The sequence below is a fragment of the Canis lupus genome, chromosome 14 (assembly GCF_048164855.1).
Source record: "Canis lupus baileyi chromosome 14, mCanLup2.hap1, whole genome shotgun sequence".
Lineage (NCBI taxonomy): Eukaryota > Metazoa > Chordata > Mammalia > Carnivora > Canidae > Canis > Canis lupus.
Genome location: NC_132851.1, coordinates 3,496,499 through 3,520,332, shown reverse-complemented (window position 1 = coordinate 3,520,332; position 23,834 = coordinate 3,496,499). Strand labels below are relative to the sequence as shown.

The following is a 23,834-nucleotide window of genomic DNA, read 5'->3' as shown; positions in this document are numbered from 1 at the left end:
ATGGTTATCTCTCTGAGATGAGATCATCTCCCTCTACGAAAGGCTGGGCAGGTACATCATGTTCGCTACACCAGAGCACATGATAGTGCTCGACATCCGAAGTTAGCTGCTTATTAGGTGACTTTTAACACATTAGAAATTCAACCCAGGGGTTATCTTCTTAATTTCTAAAGTTAATATCCTATGTATTTTAAAAATTTCCCACTGGAATCCAAAGCAGCTATAGTAACATAATAGCACTAAAACAAAAAACATATATGAAGAACAATAATTGCCTAACAGACATTTAAAAAGATGCACACACCTTTTAAAACAAAAATTTAAGTATCCCAAATGAAAGATGTGGAAGACTGCATTAATATAATTTGGTTAAACAAAAGAGTAAGTAACTGTATAAACATGTCTGAACAGCATTTATCTCCCAGTGTTTCTTTTTTTTTTAAAGACATCAAACATTCTTAATTTGTTACCTCTCTTTCTAAGGGTGTGAAAAAAGATCTAAGATAATAGTATTGGTATTGCTTACTATTACCCAAAATTCCAGCTAATCTAATATTATTGTATGTAACAAATACAAAAAGGAGAATAAAATTTGTATGGTGGGATTTCTTTTCCACTGCATGTGATTTCTAAGAGGACAAGAGAATTACTCCCCAGAAAGCATCTTATACATTTATGGTTTTTATTTCCCACTGTATTAGAGAAATAATATGAAACATTATTTTGAAAAAAAATCACGGTAATTTTACTTTTTCTACTTATTTCCCATTTAATCTTTAGAACTTTCTATTCTACTTCTTTTGAATGTCTCAAAACAAGAGGTACATGCCAGTTCATCAGTAGCAACTTTGAACCTTGTTATAAAGTAATAAGAGGGAATCTGACCAGGATTAATAGTGGTACTCAGTTCTGAGGTGAGGGGTGTCATGTTTCACGGACTCTAGGCCATCTGTTCTGCCTGTCTACGTTTTACTTCTGTAAAACTATAAACGCACCTCTACCTCAGGGACCATAGAAAGGCATTAGAATTCTTCTGCTTTTCATTATCACAAGATTCAGTAACTCATTTCATTGTCAAGATAATCCCCTTTTACTCTTTCTTTTGCGCTTGCGGGGTATGCCAAAATGACAAATAAAATCCCAGATGTTACAGACCCAATGAGGTCTCCACCTTTCCTTGAGTGTTGGGTTTAAGCTACTTGGGACACAGTGTCAAAACTGACAGGACCCTGATGCCCACACCCAATATTCATTAAGGTGTGTCAGTGATTTGTATAGCTGTCTACACGCTTTACTCCCACTTCAATCCTCAATGGCGGCCTGAAAGTTAGGTCTGTCCTCTGGTTTTCACTGTCAAATAATTCATTTCCTATTGTTCAGGCACTGGAAAGAGGAGCGGTTTCTTTCTAAAAGAAACAAAAGTCTTTGGGGTGTTGTAAATAGCTCACTATTGCAACATATTATTTTAGGTAGTCATATCTAATTTAATGTTTGATTTCCCCTTAGGCTTACTTGCATTTCTGCAGCATCCAACAACTATGACAACGCCTTAAGAGATTTTCCTCAGGAGATCCAGTTAACTCTGGTATGAGAAGCTGGAGCTCCACTTTGTATCAATTAATGACTGGGTTTCACTTTTCAGTACATGAAAAGGAACTTGAGGTTCTTAATGGTTTATTGGTCTCAAATTCCGTGAACATGAGAAGAGGCATTTGTATACGTGAAAAATAATGTGGTTACACTTTTTTTTCTCTCTACTTTTGTTTATAAGCAAACATAAGTGCATCTGGATGACAGAGGCTGGGGTAGTGAAAGTTATTTAAGTAGCAGCCCTTTGACCAGAAGGAGTTCAACTCATTGTTTTCTGCCTCAGATGGCAAGTCTCTTAAGTGCCTGTGGATAAGGGATCCTTGCAACTTTTCCCCAATTCTGACAAAAACGCGAGCCAAGATGGCCTCACTTAGACTCTGCCCCCAACCTTCTGTGCGACTGAACTTGTTCATATCCTATTTCCCTTCTCCTTATCGTGGAGGTTGCTAATCTAAGTGTCCCTGAACAAAAGCAAGGCAGCCTAAAGTACAGCCATTTTGCAGCCTGAATCGTGTACCCTCATTTGCCAAAATCCAAGGAGTGACGCCCTAATAGAGCCATAATTTACTCTTGACAAGGGGAGCTAAAGTCTGCAGCTCACTCCCCACCCTGCCTGTGCAAAGTGCTACACTGTGTTCACAATTTACAGCTATATACTTATGGCTTCTCCAAAAGGACATACTTCAAATGGCAAAAAAAAGATTGTGTTATGTGTGTAGGTAGAGGGAAGGGGGTTGTTTTTAGAAAGAACATACTAGGGAATGGGATGGATTTAACAGATAGCAAAGAAACACTACCAGCCTTAAAATGTTTCAGAAAGTAAGATACAATCTCTAAATGAGATTCATTTGGGTTTTTTTTTCAATATTATATACCAACTGAAAAAAAATCTAAGCATTACATCTACCAAAGTCAGAACTTTAGAGCCATTTTACCAAAGACATATGGGAGAACATAAAGTATTCCAGCAGAAATACAAATTAGGTTATTATAAGTCACTGTTACACTAGCATCTGCAGAGTAGAACTAGGAAAAAATCAAGTCCTTTGAAACTCATAGTTTAGGGTCACAAGACAGTACAGAAAGCTAAGAAGAACTTGCGGCTTTCCTTTTTTTTTTTTTTTTAATATTTTATTTATTTATGACAGATACAGAGAGAGAGAGGCAGAGACACAGGCAGAGGGAGAAGCAGGCTCCATGCACCGGGAGCCTGATGTGGGATTCGATCCCGGGTCTCCAGGATCACGCCCTGGGCCAAAGGCAGGCGCCAAACCGCTGCGCCACCCAGGGATCCCGTGGCTTTCCTTTTTTAAGTTAAAAATATTTAACCATTTCATTTTATTTCAAATTGAGAAAACATTTTGGTGAATACTTTGTATATGTTTTGTTGTAAAAACCCAGTAAATGAATATGAAAATGTCCTAGATTTAAATGTATCGTCAATGTCTCAGTGAGAAGATTAACTGTTCCCCTTCCTGCTTTTATTATTCTCTTTCCCATACTCTTCCCATAAGCTTATGACAGTTGAGATGATAAAAAAAACACAATTATTAGACGAACTCAAATATTTTTTGTACCTTGCAGAAGTGAGGAAACATGCCTACAACACGTTCCCCCCTTGTGTTTCTCTAAATATTACTCAGAATGTAAGATTCTTCTGGCATTACAAATCTATTTCAGCTCCTAAATTAAAACTCATCTGGAAAGGACTGTTTTTACCCTGTTTATGTAACATTGTCACATAAAGAGTGTTAAAAAAAATTTTGACTAAAAATAGCTTGCGTAAGCTAGGGATTAGAGTAGTTTCTGCTGCTATAATTGTTCCTTTGTAGTTTTTTCCATGATATTTTTGACTGTGTTTATTAAAATCAGCACATCAAAAAGGATCAAAGAGAAAGTGAGTGAGAACCGAAGAAACCCCAAGTGTGTTGTCTCATTGGGGAGTTATGCAGATTCGCATAAACAAGTGCAAATTGTTGAGGTTTTAATGAAATTTTTCTACAATTATTTTATCTTAAGTCATTCTATACAATAACATCTGTACAACAGATGGCTATACTGTACGAAGGCAATGCTCCTTTTCCTTTCTCTGTTTAAGAGTACATCTGAGATGACTACTTTTGTCACTGTGCTCAATTTGGTTCAGCAAATAATTTGAAAAGTGCAGCTGCTGCAGATGGTCACAATAGTTATATAAACTGTAAAATCAAAGACACAGTTAAGTATTTCTGTATTAGGTTCAAACTGTAAAAATCTGACATTAACTCTGTTGAGCTCAAAGATATACCACAAAAAAGTTTAGTTTAATGCAGAGTGATGTCACTTGCAGAACACAAAAAGAAATATAACTACTGGTGGGAGGTTTTTTTTTGGGGGGGGGGCGGTGAGGTATACTTTTTACCACTCATCAAAAATGTACCTTGCATATATATTTGAGTATAATTCATTCAGGTTGCAAAGCATGACTTTTTAAGATAATCAACTATATAATGAAATTAATGTCCGAAGTTTAAAAATTATGTATACTTTTAAAAAGTTTTGCTTAGATAAAAGTCAGTTTTTGAAAAGTAGGTAATAATCTCTCAACTATAATTTCCCAGAAATCAGCCATCAGTAATAACTTGAATTTAACACAATCTCATTTTACTTAATTATAATTATTATTTTGCTAACTTTGTTATCTTCTTAAACTGTTTGAGCATGCCACCATATTAAGGAGAAATGTAGAGAAAACAGAGTTGGCATTATGTTCTCATAATAAAATTGTTCCTGTTAAATAGCTCATTTCAATTTGATTTGATTAATTGACACAAGTAACTACTTGAGAACGTCTGTTGGACACTACATATTAGACTTGTATAAAGTATGTCTTTGTAGGAGCTATAGTTTCTATTTCTGTGTTTAACTAGATTGAAGGGCATAATTGTAAAAGGGATAGGGCATGTAGTTTTTCTAGTGTGAAGGGGGAAAAAAACGAATTACAAAAGCAGAATGCGTTCACTATCTTGTAGAGCTCAGCAAGAGGATTTTAATGACATTATAGAGATGTTTTTTTGAGGACAGACACCATTAAGAGTGGGTAAAATATGAGTAGCAAATGAATAAAACAAGACAGAAAAGGACCTAGAATTGAATAGAATCCATTTAAATTATTTTCCTCTGTTTGCATCCTAACCTTTCCCTGCTATGATTAAGGTACCACTGGAAAGGCATGGGAAAGGGCCAGTGCTGTGTGGGTTGCAATTTGTGGATAAATCAGACATTGTAGCCTCCAGTGTTTCATGGTCTTTCATGTCCCATGGAACTTACATTTTTCATTTCTAACTTTTAAGACAATAAAAAAAAAAGTGCTTTTAGCTGGCTTGGTCACAAATATTTCTGGTGAGAAAGAAATAAATCATTTACTTTTTGGACTAAAATTCATACTCTTCAACCATAAAGCTTTTCCTTTATCTCTTAAACTACTGTGCCCAAACTGGCTATAAGGAACTAAGTTCCAGTGAGTCTCCAGCTGCTACTTAACTACTTCTTAGTAAGCAACGAAGTTGCATATAGTTTCAGGATTTACTTTATCCCCTGCACTGTCCCTCTAACCCCAATTCTTTCCTGCAAATTAAAGTGGAAAAAAATGTTTCCTTTTTGGTGTTTTTACTTTTCAAAGTAAAATTTCTGGCATTGTGCCCCGAACTACAACAGTAGCAGGTTCTGTGATTGAAAACTGCTACTTCCCACCTGTACCTTGTCTTTTTTTTCTCTTCCTCTCCTCCCATTCCTTCTGCTTACCCTGTTTGATTCAGTGTGAAAAAGCACTAACATTTTAGTCATGGTAACCAAAGAGAACAATGTAGACGTCATTGCCTGTTAATTTTTCACCTCTCCCCTCATCAGCGCCATCCAGTTTGCAGGGTCCACACCACTCTTTGCTAGGCTGGGTACTGAAGCATAGCCTTTCTCTGCCAGGTACTGTTGGCACGATCAATGGCATTGTCCTTGCAAAGTTGAGCGTTGGTTTCTACTACACTTTGTGTAAGCACACCTGCCACCAGAACAATTTCTTTCTTTTTAATAAATTGTTACCAGTGACTTAATATAGTGCATCAGAATCACCTATAGAGCTTTGGGAACACAGATTTCTGGGCCCCATGTCCAGAGCTTTTTAATTCAGTAGGTCAGGGGCAGGGTCTGAAATGTGGCATTTCTAATAAGTTCCTAGGCGATGCTAATGCTGTTCTAAGCAAGGTTCTGAGACCATGCTTTGAGATCCACTGCTCTAAGGATTCACAAAACTTGATGCTTCACGGTTCCACTACAGTTATTTCAGGTAAAAAGGAATTTAGAAGTGGACAATTTTACAGACATTTGTAGGAACATGCCTGAAGAAATGGATACAAACACTTTAGTTTACCGTGTTAAAATATTTAGGTTCAAAGGATTTGTTATAAAATTCTCTTCAAATAAGGTCACAAACCAGAAATGTCCCCGTCTGTAATGGTCCTTAAAACTTTTAACCTCTACATATTATTAATCTTTAAAATTACACATTTTCAGATGTTAACAAATCATGTATCATCTCCCTCTCCCCCTTTCTGTGACTTACCAGGTACTTTTTGTGCTGTTTTGACATTAAGGCTTCCACTGAGGTTTGATAAAGATGCTAACAGGCATGGTTTATCAGGATGGGGAACAGTTTCCATGGAGACCACTATCTGAGTGGTATGGACAGAAATTTTTTGAAAGCAAGAAACAGTTCTCCACATGTTTTCTTGAAATGGAATCTTTTGTGCTCCATCACCATGAACTTTAGGTTTAGACAACTTTCCACAGAAACATTTTGAGGTTGGAAACTCATCCTTATTCAGCATGGTGTCCAATGGGGCTGAAGTCTCTTTGCTGTGTGTATTTCTTATCCTCTTTAATAAATTCTTTATCTGATCCAACTTGGTAAAGCTCAGGTTTGCTTTCAAAGGCTTTGATATATCCAAGTTGATGTCTGCTATAGGATTGAAAAAGAAAATTATTGAAGCTCTGTCATTGAATGTAAGCCCTTCCTTCCCTGTCAAGGAATTTGACAGGAATTTTTTCTAATTTAATTTTCCCTACAGTTGTACAGTGGACTCCTTAGGATGCCAGATGTTATAATCCATTTACTTATCACCTACCTATTCTTTCCACGCAGTTACTTGAAGGAACTATGTCCATGGACTACTTACATGCCTACCTTCCTGTGTCAATCCATGTGACTGTTCCTGATAGAGCAAAGGCCAAGCATGGACATCTATTTCTGCCCTCTCACTCTGAGGCAAAATTAAGCAGCTATTTTAGTTTGTTACTGGAGCTGGTATTCTTTCTTCCAAGGTAAAAGGACTTCCTCTAGGATCTAGCACAATGTTTGACAGAAATACTGGTGTTACTATCTGTCCAATGGACAAACTGAAGTAACCTTCCTTACCATTCTCTGATCAAGTATATGCAGAAAAAGTTTGTTTCCCCTTCATGCCCTGCTGAAAACCAGTAGTCCCTTACAATCTTTCCCTACATTCTACATTCTAAAAAATGTAAACACCCCATCCAATGCAACATGTGTAGACTGAGACTTTTTTTTTTTTTTAAAGATTTATTTATCCATGGGAGAGAGAGAGAGAGAGAGAGACAGGCAGAAGGAGAAGCAGGTTCCCTGCTGTGAGCCTGATGTGGAACTCGATCCCAGGACCCTAGGCTCACAACCTGAACTGAAGGCAGATGCTCAACCACTGAGCCACCTAGGCGTCCCTAGACTGTAATCTCTTAAAACCTATAGTCCATTTTATATGTGCCATATACCAGATGTTGTCCTTTTTTGCTACTTAGTCATCTGACATGAAAACTAACTCACTTTAATTTTCTATTTTTGCCTTATTTCTGTTTTCATTATGGATAAGACATAAGACCATAAGAGCTGTGGAGGCAGAGCATGCCATACATCTTCATATCCAGTGCTTGGGACACTGTGTCTCGCCCATGTTTGAGCTTAACTGAACCTAAGGAGTCTTTTTCACTGAAGCCTGAGTATACAAAACATAATCCCAGACGAAGTTAATGGCAAGGTTATTAAGCAGATAAGGTTAATTTCTAGACCTTTGTTCATCAGGAGGACCTCTTCTCATCTTCTTCAGATGTCAGCACCTTACAGCTTTCTCCTGGTCACCCCTGTTCCCTCAGGGTGCTGTTCTTTTGAAGTGGGCCTTCCCAGGGGTTTCTTTAATCAGGCCCAGCAACACTGAGAGTCCTGCTTCTAGCTCATTGGTCACCAGAAAGTATCAGACATCTGAGTCACTCTTTGCAATACTAAAATGTTCCCTGCTCCCCATATTTTTTAAACAGAAAAAACACCCTAACTTAAAGGAATTATTATTATTATTTTTTTTTTTTTGCAAATTTTATAGTTTTACCTCTTACATTTAGGTCTGTGATTGTTCTTGAATTAACTTTTGAGTACTGTGTGAGGTAGGGGCCCAACTTCATTCTTTTTCGTGGGAGTATCCAGTTATTCCATTGTTGAAAGGCATTATTTTTGATTTTGAAGATTTTGGAGTACTGAAAGAAGCTGGTGGGCAAAATATTTTAGGAAAACTGGATGGTTCAAATGACCCATACATTTATTTTCATGTGGGCTTCGAAATTCCTCCTTACAGAAAATAATATTACCTTTACCACAATGAGAAAAAGGACAATCTTCACAGATGATGGGAACAACAAAGTTATAGCAAATGGAAGACTCAAATCTGCTTTTGTTTGGTTTCATCATATGCAGGCTTAAACTAAAGGTCTGAAGTGAAGTTGCCCAAATATCCACTTAAGCCAACTGCTAAACCTAAGGGATCCATTTCTGCTTAACTGTAGACTGTCAAAGCCCCTGTGGAATGGTTTATGTATCTAACTATCATATCTACCAAGGAGTGCTGACTATGACACCTTGATATGGAGCCTATCTCCAGGTATCTCTGTGGTCCCAGTGACACAGAAAAACACTGTTTATGCCTCTGGTTATTCGTCTAACTCATCCTTTCAGACTGAGTCCTTGAGTTGCTTCCCCCAGGAAATCTTTCTTGACCCCGTGGCCAAGGAAGATGCTGCTCATCTGTTGCATTCAAAATACCCTGTACAGTGTGCCTCCTCAGGCACATATTTATATTATTTTATAGTTATCTTATGTATCTGTCACATTCCAGTGAGCTGTGAGCTCCTGGGCAGTGAGAGCTGACCTAATCTTTTTTTTTTTTTTTTAATTTTTATTTATTTATGATAGTCACAGAGAGAGAGAGAGGCAGAGACATAGGCAGAGGGAGAAGCAGGCTCCATGCACCGGGAGCCTGATGTGGGATTCGATCCTGGGTCTCCAGGATCGCGCCCTGGGCCAAAGGCAGGCGCCAAACCACTGCGCCACCCAGGGATCCCGAGAGCTGACCTAATCTTAATATTCTGAGTGCCCACACTACTGTCTGGTCCACAGTGACTGCTAAATAGGTATTTAATGATGTAATGAAGGAAAAAAAGTGAATGATTTTTTCCTTTCCTTTTCTATTACATATCAAATCATTTTATCTAAAATAATCCACTAGCTCTCTTGGACATGTTATATTCCCTGTCTTGGTCAGTGGGTCTATAATCCATCAAGTGGCTTAAATCAGAAATCTGGCTTTTTGACCCATTTCATGTCCTCTTTTCCTGGTTCAAATCCACAAAAAGATTAAGTTCTGTCAATTTTATTTCCAAAACATTGCTTGAATTCAATCTCCTCCTCTTCAGCATTCTAGTCATTCCCCATTTTTTCCCTCCATGGCTTTGATATTGTTCAGCCTCCCAAATGATTTCTCTGTCTAGACCAATTCCCACTAGTCTAGTCTCCAGAGTAATTTCCAAATTGATTTGTTTCAAATGTAATTTTGATTGGCTTACTCTTATTTAAAACTCTTTACTGGCTCTTCTTTACCTATGATATAAAAGACCAAGCTCCTTAGAATGGAGCCTTTCTGTATCTGCAACCATTGCCTGTCACACAATAAAGTTGCAAAAAATACCACAAAGTTTATAGAGCCCTCTTTCCCCAACTCCTGCTATGTCATACCACTAGGTCTTTGCTCATGTTGCCCTTTCTTTGCCTAATGCCTAATCTTCAGGATACTGCTCAGTGTTGTCTGTAAAAAGTTGATCCACAAAGCTGGCCTTGCACAAATATCTTTTTGTGAGATTATATTTACCAGTCTAGAAGTTCCTTGAATGCATATTTTTCATCATTAATATGCAGTACTGGGCCTCCAACTCAGTACAAAGTACATATTTTGGACACTTCATGTTGGACTAGCCCAAAACATTCTAATCTGCAGGATTCTAAAGATGACTCCCCTACCCAAGATTCCTCTTTCTTGGTTATTAAATCAAACCCACTACTTTAGATACTGCTGTGCTGTGAAGGGGTTTTATAGTTGTGATAAAAAGCCTAGGTCAGGGATGTCTGGGTGGCTCAGTGGTTGGGCTGAAGTCATCATCCTGGGGTCTTGTGATTAAGTCCTGCATCAGACTCCCTGCAAGGAGCCTGCTTCTCCCTCTGCCTAGATTTCTGCTTCTCTCTCTGTGTCTTTCATGAATAAATAAATAAAATCTTAAAAAAAAAAAAAAAGCTTAATTAGGTCAGTTGAATTTAAGACACAGAAATTGGGGATCCCTGGGTGGCTCAGCGGTTTAGCAACTGGCCTTTAGCCCAGGGTGCGATCCTGGAGTCCCGGGATTGAGTCCCATGTCGGGCTCCCAGCATGGAGCCTGCTTCTCCCTCCTCCTGTGTCTCTGCCTCTCTCTCTCTCTCTCTCTCTCTATGTCTATCATAAACAAACAAACAAACAAATAAATAAATAAATCTTAAAAAAAAGACACAGAAATTATTTGGTAGGCCTAAATATATAAGCCTTTTAAAGGCAGATGAAGGAGGAAAGAAGGGAAGTCAGAGAGATTTGACCTATGAGGAGGGCTCCATTGTATGTCATTGCTGCTTTGAGGATGATTGGGATCATATGAGAAAGAATGAGTGGCCTTAGAACCGAGGGAAACTGGCCAACAGCTCACAAGGAATTAGGGACCTCAATCCTACAACCACAAGAAACTGTATTGTGCAAACAACTAGAATGAATTGTTTCTCTGGAGCCTCCAGATTAGAGCCCAGCCCAACTGACATCTTGATTTTGGCCTTGTGAGATTCTAAGTGGAGAATCCAGCTGAACCCACCTGGACTTCTGACCTACAGGATGGTGAGATAATAAATTTATGTTGCTGCACTACACTGTATTTGTGGTTAATTTGTTACGTATCAATAGAAAACTAACACAAATTCCAGAGGCATGTTTACTCACATGACATTCTAGGTTTCCAATGTGAATATAAATGAGTTTCCAGGTATAGGAATGTTTGTCTCAGTTTCTTTTACCTTTTCTCCTAAAACAAAAATATCTAACATACCTTGCTCTTTGTTAGTTGCCAGTTCCTTTTTTAAAAAAAAAAATATTTAAGGATTCCAGGGGTGCCTGGGTAGCTCAGTCATTTAAGTATCTGACTCTTGATTTCTACTCAGGTCATGCTCTCAGGATTATTAGATGGAGCCCTGTGTCAGTCTCTGCTCTGGGCATAGTGCGTCTTAGGATTCTCTCTCCCTCTCCTCCCATCCCTGGCTCATGCACACTAGCTTAAAAAAATTATTTAAGGATTCCAGGGAAGATAGAATCCTGTCCCTCCCACTCTAAGCAGATCCAAAAGCTGGAGAGAATGAAATTATAAAACCTACACAGGGTAGCTATTTGAGGACGCTGAAAAGTAAATGGTGACAGAAGACTGGAGAAGATAACTAGACTGCAAAATACCACTAAAATGGAGGTGAGTTGTCATTTTTCCTCTTGTATCCCCTAGCATGTGCTAAAGGCAGTCCAAAACCTAAAAGCTGGTGTGAGGCGTGAAGAGAGGGGGTAGTAGGAGAAACTCTGTATTTCTGGCTTCAGGATGTGGGAAGTGAATTTCTAGTGCTCACAAAAGGGACTATGAAAATCTCTCTTTGCCTTCTTTTCTTCATTTTCTTGTGCCACAGAAAATAGGAGAGAATACTACTCAATTGATACCAAAACTAGACAAAGTAAAACTACAGACCTTAAGAGCAGAGACATAAAAATTCTTTAAAAAAAGTTAGAAATCAACTCAGAAACATATAAAACTAATAATATACCATGACCAATAGGGGTTTATGCTAGGAGTACAAGATTGACTCAATATTAGAAAATCAAAGTAATGATGTTAACAGTTTAAAAAACAAAAAGATCATACCAGTTGATGCAGAAAAAGTTTTGAAAAATTCAGTATCCATTTATGATAAAAACTCTTAAGAAACTATCAATAAAAGGGAACTTCCTTAATCTAATGAAGTTCATAGATGCAAACCTATAGCTAACAGTATACCTAATCATGAAGGATCAAATGCTTTCCCCCTAAGATCAGAAATAAGGCAAGGATATGCATTCTTACTACTCATACTCAGTATTAGACATCTTACCCAGACTTGTAGAATTGAAAGAATTCCAATCAAAATCCCAGTAGTATTTATTCAGATATGGAAAAGCTGATTTTAAGATTTATACAGGAATGTAAAGTAACTAGAATACCTAAAACATTTCTGAAAGAGAAGAGTAACACTGGAGGACTTACAAGATTTTAAAACTTAGCATGAAGCTACCATGATCAAGACAGTATAGTCTTGGAGAAGGGATATACACTTAAGTAGAACAAAACAGAGAGTACAGAAACACAGTTCAAAAGATTTAAATGATTTTTGGAAAAGGTGCAAAGGCAATTCAATGAAGAAAGGATGTTTACATGCAAAAAAAAAAAAGGTGCCTGAACCCAACTTTATACCTTTCATAAAATTACCTCAAAATGGATCATGGATCATGGATCTAATAAATACAAAATGTAAATTACAACATGTTTTTAGATAAAAACACAGGAAAAAGTCTTCAAGTCTTAGAGTTAAGGTTCTTACATACAGTACTAAAAAGCCAAGATTCAATAAAAAAAATTTCTAAATTGGACTTCATAACTGAAAACTTTGCTCTGTAAAAAGTAGTGTTAAGAGAATGAAAAGAACAAGCTCTGTACTGGGAGAAATTATTTGCAAATCGTATCTCTGACAAAAGATTTCTATCTAGAATCTTTCAACATTCAGTAATAAGGAACAAACAGCCTAATTTTACAATGGCCAAAAGACCTGAATAAACACTTCAACAAAGAAGATATATGCATGGAGGATAAGCACACACAGAGATGTCCAACATTGTTCATCATTAGAAAAGTGTAAATTAAAATGACAATGAGACATCTATTAGAACGACTAAAATAAAAAATACAATATTTTAGCAATTTCATATATGATTTATATGACCCACCAATCCCACATGTAGGCCTTTATCATAAAGAAATGAAAACTTAGGGGATCCCTGGGTGGCTTAGCGGTTTAGCGGTTTAGCGCCTGCCTTCGGCCCAGGGCATGATCCTGGAGACCTGGGATCGAGTCCTACATTGGGCTCCCTGCATGGAGCCTGCTTCTGCCTCTGCCTGCGTCCCTGCCTCTCTCTCTCTCTCTGTCTCTCATGAATAAATAAAATCTTAAAAAAAAAAAAAAAAGAAAAAAGAAATGAAACCTTAGATTCACACAACTTACATACAAATACTTGAGGTAGCTCCATTCATAAGCATCAAAATTGTTTCCAATTTAGATGCCCTTCAATGGGTGTACTGTTAAACTGTAGTACATCCACATAATGGAATACTACTCAGCAACAAAAAGGAATATATTACTGATACATACAACACCTTAGGTGAATCTCAAGGGCAGTATGTAAACAAAAGCAGCCAGTATGAAAAGGTTAAACGCTACAGGATTCCATTTGTATAACATTTTCAAAAAAGCAAAATAAACAAACAAAACCCCATAAGGTGATGGAGAGCAGTAATCACAGTTTAGGGTTTGGGGTGGGTGTGATTACAAAGAAATACTGTGAGAGTTGGTTTTTCTGGATGATGGAACTGTTCTATATCTTGACTGTGGTAGTAGTTACACAAATCTATATATGTATTAAAATTCACAGGACTGTACACCAAAAAAGGATAATTTTATAGCATATTTATTTAAAAAACAAAAAACAATGTATTTCAATGACTGTGATATGCATGATAGTTTTTTTTTCATGCCTTTTCATTAGTTTTTAGTCTACATGTGTCTCTCAAAAGGCCAAACAGCTTGAATGCGTCCATGGCTCTTATATGTAGGCGAAACCCACTTTAGGCCTCCTATGTGTTAATCAAATGTGTAGTAGGTTAGTTTTTGAGGTTTGCTTTCCACTCTCCATGGCCCCTCCAAGTTAGCAGAACACTGTTGGTGGCCTTCTACAACACTGTTGTAGAAGGTGAAAAAGATGGAATGCTACTCCTAAATGTTAGGGAAGCCACAGGACACATCATGATCTTACTGACATCAAATATAGCATATTAAAGTTAGGGGCTTTGACAACTATACTAGAGTCAGTTAAGCTGGTAAAAGTCAAAAGAATAGGTCAGTTTGGTACTATATAAATTAGTTTAATTCACAAGAGGATATATTCCATCATAGGACTTGGCTTGTATTATAAAATACATCTTAAAATAAAGTTTCTTTTTGTCAGTAGAGTTCAAATAATCCAGAAAAAGAAATGTGTACTAAAATCTAATTATATTGGTGAATTTCAACTATGACTCTGTTTGAGTCACTTTATTGACCTTATTTTATCAAATATAACTCTTTTTAATATTCTGAAATCAGAAAGATCCATTTCCCAAGCAACACTGAGGACAGCTCATAATATTTATTCAGTATAAGTCTAACAGCTTGAAATGGTGATGGCAAGTACATAATTAATTATAGGTGCCTGTCCTGTCCGATCTTTAAGAGTCATGAATCTCTATTAGGTTGCTAGTTTATATATAACAATTGATCAGGACTTAAACAAATTTTAGGAAAAAGATCCTGAAGTAGTACCTTGAATTTCCCCCTCTCAGTTTGTCCCAAGAGTGTCAGTGTGATTTTAAACTTTAGTAACTCCAAAAGTATAAGTGCTATAGATTTTAAAAATATTTTGAAAGTTCAATTATTTATAATAGAAGAAACCATATTTTTCTTGGTTTCATGAATTTGCAATGTAAATTTTTAATGTTAATTTTTTTGTGGTGCTGGTTTCTAGACAACCTTTTCTCAGACCAGTGGATTGATCAAGGAGGGCTTCTTATTTGGAAACTTTGGTCACTTGATTTATATGCTTCCTAAGGGGGTTTTGTCACACTGTTATGTATATATCAAAACTTCATTTATTGGATTCTCTTAAACCTAGGAGTACAATCTCTCAGTCACTGAACAGCAGCTGATGAAAATTTTCATAAAGTTGAAAACTCAAGTAGAGCCATATATACATAGCACAAGACAACTGTTGTTAACTTTTTATAAAAAACAAATTGATATTTAAAAATTTTAAATAATTCACCTTCAAAAATTTTTTGTATGTTTGTTTGCATACAGTGCAGCATCTATGTATGGTTCCCTCCAGTGGAACAGAGTCCCTCATCCCTGACCCCCCCACAGCTCGTTCTATGTGCAAACAGAGAGGCTGGACATTCCCATTTGGTCAAGCTGGATACTGCTATAAAGCCAAGAGCCCCATAAAACAGAGCTGACATGAGGCTATTCTGTAATACCAAGTATTCCTTTCAAAAGTACCAGTTCCACCAAGAGACAGGAAGCATGTACCTAAATGAAAAGCAGTGCAAATGCAATAATGCCCATTACTGTTGCATAAAGTCCATCAGCATGCATGAACCTTTCAACTCTGATCATGAAGTCACCATCATATCTGAAAGTTTAACAAATCCGTATTGTTACATTTATTACCCTCCCAGTGCCTCTGAAGCTTTCACAACCTTGAGCAAGTAATCACTATTTTTGGTAAAAAAAATTAGGGCCTTTTTAGTAAGTATTTTTAGTATCATAATGACACGTTTTACAAATGGGAAAATTATGCAACAAAAATCTGGCATTTTTAAACATTAAAAATTGAATAATATGTTTTCTGCTATCTATGCTTAAAATTGATAAAAAACATTAATTTCATTATTTAGATTAAAACATTAATAAAAATGTACTAGAAAGGTTTTCTTTAACAGAGACACAGTAGGAGCTATACAGAATGATGTCATACAAGACCTGGAAATATACCTGGATAAAGAACTAGGCACAGATTGTCAATGTGGATTCTCTTCCAATTATTATCAGGTTGTTTTAAAAGGCTTAGAATTTTTTCATAATTCTCATCAAATTTTAATAAATGGATTATGTTCAAGGTTTTAAGAATAAACAGTAATAGAGAATCTCCCAGCTGAGTCACTTATTTTTTTGCCAGATATAATTTTTCAGCATCCCCAGAACACATTCTGTATCTTTAAGTTACCAAGTAAACCCATGCCTGTCAATTATCAGATTCTAATTACCCTTCAAAACTTTCTGAAAAGCTACCAGGAAACAGAATGATGAGATGACTAGTGAGTTAAAAGGAGATTAGACAAATAGAAATAAATTACACTAATTTTACGCTTCCATCACCCTAGGAGATGACTTAATAGTGAAAGGAAAAGAATTATATTGTAGTAATGAAATCAGAGAACGAATTCAAGCCCCAGAGGTGATTCCCCTAAGTTCATGTTAATACACACCTTGTGGGGGACCAAACATCAACTGGAAAAGTTTCCTGAAAACTGTTCCAGATATTTTCTCATTTAAAATGTTCCAACTTTACTTGACCCATTAGTCATCATATTACTTACATTTATGATGTATTTTGAAATCTATTACCAAAAACCCAATGGATTCAATATGGCTTGTTATACTCAAATCATAACATTCATGAAAGAAAACTTCTTTGTTAAGTGTTTCTTCCTTTGGAATTCTATTTGTAAAAGGCACTTTTTTTTTTTTTTTTTTAAAGACAAGCAAGGTTGCTAGGAAAACAGTCAGTGCATACGTGGTGGTGGCTATGTATAGGCACACGAATGATGGTGCCTCCTCCCCACCAGTCCCTACCTGGCCATGTTAGAGAGGTAAATGCAAAACACAGAAAAAAATCTGTAATTTTGTTCTGTAAATATGAAATTTAACTTCATAAAGTAAACAAACTTGACTTTATGAATTATAGCATCTCTAATAAAAATATTTTTTATTATTAGGTCACAGAACATTTTTTCTTATTCAGCAATTCAAATTCAGATTTTTGTGACAGTGTTCAAGTAAACATACTCCTTTTTTTTTTTTTTTGTAAACATACTCTTGATGATAGTGGACAGTGAAGACTCAGTATTCACAGGTATGAGAACTAGAAAACCTGGAAAGTTGCCCATGCCAATGAGATCAATGTGTTCTTACTGAAGGTGTGAAGTGTAAAGAACTCAATGGTGGCAGGTTCGTGAGTGCTTCAATTAACAATGGTTTACCAAGTGGAATTGGGAATAAGCTGTTCCACGTCTGTTGAGGAGGCTCAGTGACATGGGCTGACACATCTCTTGCCAGGGTCAGCCAGCAGCAGTTCATGGTGCATACAACTGGGATGTGGGCATCATCACCACCAGCATTACTCTCATACACATACTTTTCTGACGAAGCACAGACTCTTGACTATAGTATACTCCTCCTCCCAAAATCACAACACAAATGCTCTGATTATAGGGTAATTGAACTGGTTTTCTAAAATGAGAGTAGTAAACTGAACTTATCTAAATGAATTTCTTTCTAAATAGTCATTAAAAGGAGCTAAAGCATATTCCATTGTTCCAATAATTTTGGCAGCTCTTTTGTCCTTTTCTTTTCTTTTACTTTTTTTTTTTTTTTTTGCTTTTCTCAGTGATGGCATGTACTCATCCTTGGTTGGAGACAGTAGAGCTACTTTTTGGGAACAGTCACATTTTACTTTGAGATAAGGGAATAAGGATTCCACAGTGAGGGAAGATTAAAAATATGAAGAAGCCAATTTCTGAAGCTCCTACTTCCAAAGATGAGATAATTTGAGTAGCATTAAAAATAATGACGTAATGGGCAGCCCCAGTGGCTCAGCGGTTTAGCACTGCCTTCAGCCGGGGGTGTGATCCTGGAGACCTGGGATTGACTCCCACGTCGGGCTCCCTGCATGGAGCCTGCTTCTCCCTCTGCCTGTGTCTCTGCCTCTCTCTCTCTCTCTGTATTTGTTATGAATAAATAAAATCTTTAAAAAAAATGACTTAAGAATAATACCAAGTAACAACTAGTTGGCCACTGTTGGAATATGCTAGGAAAATAATTCAATTTCCCCCAGCTTTATTAAGGTACAAATGACAAATGCAATTTAAAAATATTTAAAGTATACACTGTGATTTGATATATGCATACATTGTAAAAAAAATTCCTCTCACTTAGAAAATCATTTTTAAAAATGGGTAAGGAACAGAATTCAGCATTTATCCTACCTTCCTTAGATGTACAATATTACTGAGTAATCAAGTAGTAGATGAGGGAAGAAACCATACGGTCCATAGCCGAACAGGAGGTTCTATATGCTATTCAGTAAACTTTTGTATATATTTGAAAATTTCCATGATATAAAAGTTGAAAAAGGCATGAGATGAGAATGTGCATGAAATATGAAAAAGTCATGTTGGAAGATGATGTTAAACCATTTTGCTGCCAAATCATCAAACCCTTCTCCTCCCTCTTCAATGTCAGTAGGTGATCCTACTTCTAGCTTTTGGAGAAAGTTAAAGCCATTACATTTCTATCAATTTCTTGCTACCAAACTAAAAACCTACCTGCATACCTGCATATGCCCCTTTCCTTCTTTTCCTTAGTTTGTTATGTAAAATAGGGAATCTGTTGCACCTCTAATTTAAAACTGGTTCTTTCAAATATGTATTCAATTCTTCTTCTTCCCTTTTTCTTAGGCACCCACCTTGATCTTTTCTCTTTTATATATTTAAGAGATAAACGGCGTGCCACATAGCAGGGGGAGCAGCAGAGGGCGAGGGAGAAGCAGGCTCCTTATTGAGCAGGGAGCCCCAGGTGAGACTCAATCCCAGGACCCTGGGATCATGACCTGAGTAAGCAGACGCTTACTGACTGAGCCACTCAGATACCCCTATTGTTAGGTTTGAGAATAGTATTGTGGTCATGTTTTTAAAAATTCTTCTATTGTAGCGATACATAATGCTGAAATATTATACATGATATAATGCATGGGATTTGCTTCAAAATAATACAGAAGGTGAGGAAATAGCAGGGGTCTTTTGTTTCCCCAATTCTTTTCTCAACTGGATTCGTCTTGTGAATATTTAAATATGATAAAACCCAAGTTTCTTATGTCATAAAAAAAAACACAATAATATCTGCAAGATAGAAAGAGGGCTTCACCAGAAACCATTCATCATGGCCCCCTGATCTCAGCACTCCAGCATCTAAAACTGTGGGAAAATAAATTTCTGTTGTTTAAGCTACCAGGCTATGATATTTTGTTATGGCAGCCCAAGCTAAGACAGTAGTTAATCCTGATTACTGAGATGAAAACACTTAAAGAGAACCACACTGTTTTTGCTGTTGTTTTCATTTGTGAGAGCATGGAGAGATCATGAGTTTTGTCTTGGATATGTTTTATTTGTGACAATTATTCGTATAGGTCTGGAGCTCACGAGATCAAGACCAGTGATAAGGGATTGGTTGTTTTAGAGTCTTTGGGATATAGATTCTAATTCAAGCTATCGGCATGAATGAGAGATTACTCAAGGAAAGAAAGAGAGAAAGTAGAGGAGAGAGCCTAAGACTGCGTCTTGAAGAAGTCCAATCAGTATCCTACTGGCAGGAGGAAATTGTGGGCTAAGAGGAGAATTTGAAAAGTATAAAGTCAGAGAAGCCAAGTCAGTAGCACTTTGAGACATGGAAAGATGTGAAATTGAAAATATCTAGTAGATTTATAGACACTGTGACTACAAGTGTCTCTCCTCAGCATTGGGTTAGTTAACCTGGATAGAAACTAGTGTAGAATGCATTGAGGTAGACAGGAGGGGAAAAAAAAAAAAAAAAAAAGAAGCAGAGAGTATAAATAACTCCTTCAAGAAGTTTGTAAAGAATAATAATAAAGGGTAGTGTATGAAGCAGTACCCAGGATCATGGTTTGGGGATTTTTTTTTTTTTCCAAACTGTGATAGGGGTACCTGGGGTGGCTTAGTTGGTTATGGGTTTGACCGTTGTTTTTGGCTAAGGTAATGATGATCTTGGGTCGTGAGATGGAGCCCTCCACCCCTACCCCACATGTGGAGCTGGGAGCCTGCTTGGGATTCTCTCTTTCTCCCTCTTCCCCATCCCTGCTTGTGCTTACTCTCTCTCTCAACTGAATAAATACAATCTTAAAAAAAAAAAAAAGAACCAAACTGTGGTAAACTCTCCAAATAAAAGATCTGGTTTCTTCAACATATAAATTACCAGAGATAAAAAATGATACAGTAGAAAACTTAACTATCAAAAGAAACTAGAAAAACATATCAACCAGTACTGATATGTAGAATATATATGGCTTCTGGTTAAGATAAATCCAAGAAATATATGTGCAAATAAATACACATCCACACATTTTTCCCCCTCCTCCCTGTCCACATATATTATGAAATAAGTGGAAATTTGAACCCTAACTACATATTTGATAACACTAAAGAATGATTATTTTCAGGTTTTGTAAAAAAGATTTTCTTCCCAGTATCTATCAATTCTTTCACTTCTCCCTATTTCTATTGCCAATCCAACTTACAATTACCTCTCACCAGCACTACTGCCATATTCTCCTAATTGCTCCTTTCTATCTACTCTAGCCCGTTAGTGTTCTCCACCCTGAAACTAGAGGTATCTTTTCAAAATGCAGATATAACCATATCAACACACACACCTCCTCCCTCCCCCACTACATACATGTCCTGCTGACACCTCTTCAATGGTTCTTCACCACTTTTTTTTTTTTTAAGATTTTATTTATTACTCGAGATAGAGTGAGCACAGTAGCAGGGGGAGGGGCAGAGGGAAAAGGAGAAGCACTCTGCTGAGCAGGGAACCTGTTGTGGGGCTTGATCCCAAGACCCTGGGATCATGACCTGAAAGCCGAAGGCAGATGTTTAACCTACTGAGCCACCCAGGTGCCCCAGTTCCTTATCACTCTTTTTTTTTTTTAAAAGATTTTATTTATTTATTCATCACACACACACACACACACACACACACACACACACACACACAGAGGCAGAGACACAGGCAGAGGGAGAAGCAGGCTCCATGCAGGGAGCCTGACAGGGGACTCGATCCTGGGTCTCTAGGATTAGGCCCTGGGCTGAAGGCTGCATTAAACCTCTGAGCCACCTGGGCTGCCCTCCTTATCACTCTTAAGAGAAAAATCTAAAATCCCTGATGTGGCCAGCAAGGCCTGGTCTCTGATCCCTTTACAGCCTCACCCCATAGCACTGGTTCCCTCACTCTTCCCTGTTTTCACTTCCTGTAATCTGACATGATAACTCTCTCCATACTGTCTTTTGCACATACTCTCCCGGAAATCCCTTCTCCCCTCTGCAGTCCTTGGTCAACTCCCTTGTATCCTGTGCAAGTCTGCTGCAGTGTCAGTTACTCCAAGAAGCTTCCCCAAATCTCCACTCTTGTGAATCCATAGAACTTCATGACATGTGTATTAGCTTATTATTGTATATCACTTTGTGTGAAAATTTGGTCAACAAATTCTGCCTTTTCTGCCAGATTACGTGAATTTTTTGAGAGAAGGGACTATCTTTTGCTCACCATTGTATTTTCAATGCTTAGAACAACGCTTGGCATATTGCAATTGCTCATCATACCTGGTGTGAAAATAAATGAAGAGTTCCATTAGGGATTAAAGCCATCAATTTAAAACTTGCAGGAATCTTAAAACAGCCCTCTTATGTCATACAAGAAAATACTGAGGCTCAAAGAAGTAAAATAATCACCTGCTTAGTAGCAGCTAAGCCAGATGACAAACAGATTAGAGAGAGCCTTGAGGGCTGAGGAGAACTTTGACCAGATGAACTCAGGGAGTTGGGTAGTCAACATCATAGGAGTTTGGCAGGGGAGGCAATTTAGCAAGGGCACAGGAGATAACAGGATTAGTGAGTAAAAGGAGAACGTGAAGTGAAGGCTGCTGATAAACAGACTGAGGAAGTAATCAGGGCATAAACCTAAACTAGGGACGTAGGAGGCATAAGGGTGGACCATTTCCAAGGAAAATGAAAAGGACTTGGAGTAAAAAAAAAAAAAAAGGATGAATCAAAAGTGATAGTAAAATTGTGAGAAAACATGACTGGAATAACATTGCTATCACTAGCCCATGTAAAGAATTTGAAGACTATACTAAGGGCAGAAATGAAAAAAGAGAGGAGAAAAAAATGGTTTAATTTAAATGGAACATATAGAATTTTAAATAACTAAACATAACTAATAGGCAGATGGAGAAATAGTTCTGGAGTTGGATAAGTCAAAATCAGAGCAAGGCATTTAGGAGTTGTCAGCATAAAAGAGACAGCTGAGGTTACTGTCTATACAGAGAGATGGACAGAAGGCCCCACACTGTGTCTGTGAGAAGGCACCAGTCAGAGAGGCAGGGGAAGACCTGCATGCAAGCACAGAGTTGGAAAGTTACAGGCAGAAGAAGCCAAATAATGTTCTTTTTCTCTCGCCTTAGTCTGCTTCATGATCCTAGAAAGATAACCCCTCATTACCCTCATTCTCTTCTGTAGAGGAAATCTGACAGAATTAGACCACATGAAGAAATAAAGAATCTAAATAATTGCCATACCACTGACTTCCCTGCAGGAGACCTTGCGCTGCTTCTTACCATCTCTCCACACCCACAAATAGCTTCTGTGACCTCTCTGGGTCCTATTGCTTAGCCAAGTGTAGTCCCCTGGAGGCACTACGGTCAGCCCGACTTTCAGAGAAGATTTAAAGTCCTTTTACTCTACAGTGTTGGTAAGAAATTAGTATGGCTTACTCAATCTACAGTGAAAAATCTGGTATTAAAATCAGGTTGTTATATGAATAGGAGAAAAAAGTTTATAAAAGCAGAAGTCACCAAGAAAAGTAAAAACATTTCAAAAATGCTCATCTGGAGATAAACAACTTAAAGTCTCTAATGTCTATTTACATAAACCTATGGTGTGCTACTATATCTAAGAAGTGCTTTAAAGTAATATTTTACATTATTTAATAAGTATATATTAAAAAAATAGGTATATATTTAAAAAAACAAGTAAAAAAAACTTTCCAAAAAAGTTTATGGAAATAGGATTATACTAAAATGTTTAGAAATTTTTTAAAAGTAAAAATTAAGATCACTGCAATCTATAAAACATAAGTTAATCCATAAAATGTTCAAAATAGGATCACAACCAATTAAAAACTGAATGGGGGAAAAATTAGAGAGGAAGACAAACCATGAGAGACTCCTAATTCTGGGAAACACACAAAGGGTTGCAGAAGTGGAAGAGGGTGGGGGGATAGGGTAACTGGGTCATGGGCATCAAGGAGGGCACTTGATGAGATGAGCACTGGGTGTTACACTATATGTTGGCAAACTGAATTTAACTAAAAAAATTTTTTTTTAAAGTCAAAATTTTAAAACAGAAGTCAAAACCAGAGCTGAAACCAATTCAGAGTCAGAATGAAAAAAAAAAAAAAACATGAAAACTATATAGGGAAATTAATGAACAGGTTAAACAGGGAGACACTAAAGAAGTGATTTTATTAAAGGAAAAAAATTTCAGTGGTTATGTGTTTCATCTAGAGACACCAGGTATACTGTATCCTAAAGTAAATGTGAAATTGCAGTCATAACTGTTTGATACAGCCATGTTACTTAATTATATGAAGACTGTAGTATGCTAATTTATAACAAAACATAAATAATGTGGTAATGTTCTCTCAATTTGGCACAAATATTTCTTTGTTGTCATTTAAATGTCATTTCATTAAATGTCATTACAGTGACAGTGTTCAAAAATGTCTGCAAAGGAACAACAAACAAAATACCAGGGAGCTCAAATGTTTTTACAAATGACCCTGAGTTAATTAGAAAAAT

At 37.0% G+C, this 23,834-nt stretch overlaps 1 protein-coding gene across 13 annotated transcripts in view; it reads right to left on the bottom strand.

Annotated features, from left to right (window-relative positions):
* VPS13B (vacuolar protein sorting 13 homolog B) overlaps nt 1–23,834 on the bottom strand; it is a 733,948-nt gene that overhangs the window by 151,392 nt on the left and 558,722 nt on the right. For 12 of the 13 annotated variants that reach the window (XM_072773981.1, XM_072773974.1, XM_072773970.1 and 9 more), the window contains one exon: nt 6,188–6,583. In XM_072773981.1, coding sequence (XP_072630082.1) covers nt 6,188–6,583 — 396 coding nt within the window. The remainder of the gene's footprint in view (nt 1–6,187; nt 6,584–23,834) is intronic. The other variant, XM_072773972.1, reaches the window with a different exon arrangement.